The 2,500-nt window shown below is 50.5% G+C and overlaps 1 protein-coding gene across 4 annotated transcripts in view; it reads left to right on the plus strand.

The window, feature by feature from the left end:
- Positions 1 to 2,334, plus strand: part of LOC113826704 (loricrin-like) — a 5,374-nt gene extending 3,040 nt beyond the window's left edge. Inside the window, exons 2-4 of one of the 4 annotated variants that reach the window (XM_070118924.1) lie at positions 237 to 299; positions 494 to 1,671; positions 1,720 to 2,236. In XM_070118924.1, the coding sequence (XP_069975025.1) occupies positions 237 to 299; positions 494 to 1,671; positions 1,720 to 2,102 (1,624 nt within the window). In that variant the 3' untranslated portion in view covers positions 2,103 to 2,236. Of the gene's footprint in view, positions 1 to 236; positions 300 to 493 lie in introns of those variants that run through there. The other 3 variants (XM_070118925.1, XM_070118926.1, XM_070118923.1) reach the window with 3 other exon arrangements.
- Positions 2,335 to 2,500: the final 166 nt, after the last annotated feature.

The raw sequence follows: 2,500 nt of genomic DNA on the forward strand, positions 1-2,500 counted from the left end.
GCACAGGACCTGTTACTTGCACAATCCATGATGGCCACCTGGTTCGCTTCCCACAGGATGATCCTGCCACTCAGGTTGTCTATGTGCGAAACAGCCCTGGGTGGATGCGGCTGTGCACCCCCTTCGACGTTATTTCCCCGATAAGGGTGATGGTATAACTAACACTAACACATATTAATATGTCTTCTATCATCGTAAAAGGATTAACATCATTTTGTTTCTATTCTTCCTATCAGACTGGGCGTACTTCTCCTGCTCTCGGTGCTTTGGACGGCACAAGGATTCCCTACATATAAAAGGTAAGAATCAAGTTGGAAATCAGTCTTATTTTGTTCGTTCTTCAAAAGGTTATTTCAATATACAGGGTATATAGGTGTTTCCATATAGATGTAGAAGATTGGAACAATCATCATATAGCAATAATACTGATCATTATACTGGTTGTAAAACTCTGTCCGAAGGATGTCGAGATCTTTATGATTACTCATTCCAGATGCGTCGGAGGAACAGGCGGTCCCCCAGGTTTATCCAATGGACCTTTCCCAGGCGGTCTCCCAGGTTTCGTCAGTCCAGCTTTCCCACCACCAATGATATTTGTTCCCGTCTATTTAGTTTCACCGGCAAGTGGCCCATGCTTCTACGGAGGTGGTGGTGGTGATCAAGGAAATGGTGATGATGGAGGCAATCCAGATGGTGGTGATGGAGGCAGTCAAGGTGGTGCTGATGGAGGCAATCCAGATGGTGGTGATGGAGGCAATGAAGATGGTGGTGATGAAGCCAATGAAGATGGTGGTGATAAAGCTAATGAAGATGGTGGTGAGGGAGGCAATCCAGATGGTGGTGATGGAGGCAATCCAGATGGTGGTGATGAAGCCAATGAAGATGATGGTGATGGAGGCAATGAAGATGGTGGTGAGGGAGGCAATCCAGATGGTGATGAAGCTAATGAAGATGGTGGTGAGGGAGGCAATGAAGATGGTGGTGATGGAGGCAATGAAGATGGTGGTGATGGAGGCAATCCAGATGGTGGTGATGAAGCCAATGAAGATGATGGCGAAGAAGCCAATGAAGATGGTGGTGAGGGAGGAAATGAAGGAGACGGTGAAGGAAGCCGTGGAAGTGGAAGCGGAAGTGGAGGAAGCAGTGGAAGTGGAGGAAAGAGTGGAAGTGGAGGAAGCAGTGGAAGTGGAGGAAAGAGTGGGAGTGGAGGAAGCAGTGGAAGCGGAAGTGGAGGAGGCAGTGGAAGTGGAAGCGGAAGTGGAGGAAGCAGTGGAAGTGGAGGAAAGAGTGGAAGTGGAGGAAGCAGTGGAAGTGAAAGCGGAAGTGGAGGAAGCAGTGGAAGTGGAGGAAAGAGTGGAAGTGGAGGAAGCAGTGGAAGTGGAGGAAGCAGTGGAAGTGGAAGTGGAGGAAGCAGTGGAAGCGGAAGTGGAGGAAGCAGTGGAAGTGGCAGCGGAAGTGGAGGAAGCAGCGGAAGTGGAGGAAAGAGTGGAAGTGGAGGAAGCAGTGGAAGCGGAAGTGGAGGAAGCAGTGGAAGTGGCAGCGGAAGTGGAGGAAGCAGCGGAAGTGGAGGAAAGAGCGGAAGTGGAGGAAGCAGTGGAAGCGGAAGTGGAGGAAGCAGTGGAGGAAGCAGCGGAAGTGGAGGAAAGAGCGGAAGTGGAGGAAGCAGTGGAAGTGGAGGAAAGAGTGGAAGTGGAGGAAGCAGTGGAAGCGTAAGTGGAGGAAGTAGTGGAAGTGGCAGCGGAAGTGGAGGAAGCAGTGGAAGCGGAAGTGGAGGAAGCAGTGGAAGTGGCAGCGGAAGTGGAGGAAAGAGTGGAAGTGGAGGAAGCAGTGGAAGCGGAAGTGGAGGAAGCAGTGGAAGTGGAGGAAGCAGTGAAAGTGGAAGCGGAAGTGGAGGAAGCAGTGGAAGTGGCAGCGGAAGTGGAAGAAGCAGTGGCAGTGGAGGAAGCAGTGAAAGTGGAAGCGGAAGTGGAGGAAGCAGTGGAAGTGGAGGAAGCAGTGGCAGCGGAAGTGGAGGAAGCAGTGAAAGTGGCAGCGGAAGTGGAAGCGGTAGCGGAAGTGGAAGCGGAAGTGGAAGCGGAAGCGGAAGTGGAGAGAGCGCGTAGGACGGCAAGAACGTCAGCCAGAGGTCAAGGCGAGAACTCGAGGGAAACCTCAACGGCCGGATCCGAGAAGACCTCCGGCGAGTTCGCGCTCGCTCTGACCCTTTGGAATTTGACGCTGATGTCTGCTGTGATTCTCTCTCTCTCTGACTCCAGGTCAAACCTTTGTTACTTGAACCCTGATTCCAAATTTCTCGGTATTCTTTTGAATGCTTTAATATAATGAAGAGCAATTTAACAATGTGTTTTATTCATTCCAAAAGACAGGGCTATTGAGCCAAGGTCATGCAGCACCTTTGCGGATAAATCCGAAAGGGAAATTAGAACTGTAGAAGTCGCGACAAGAGGCAGTCAAATACGGTCCTTGAGAATCTACGTAATTTGATTAAAACTGTCATACA

Source organism: Penaeus vannamei, chromosome 43 (genome assembly GCF_042767895.1).
Source record: "Penaeus vannamei isolate JL-2024 chromosome 43, ASM4276789v1, whole genome shotgun sequence".
In the NCBI taxonomy this organism is placed as follows: Eukaryota; Metazoa; Arthropoda; class Malacostraca; order Decapoda; family Penaeidae; genus Penaeus; species Penaeus vannamei.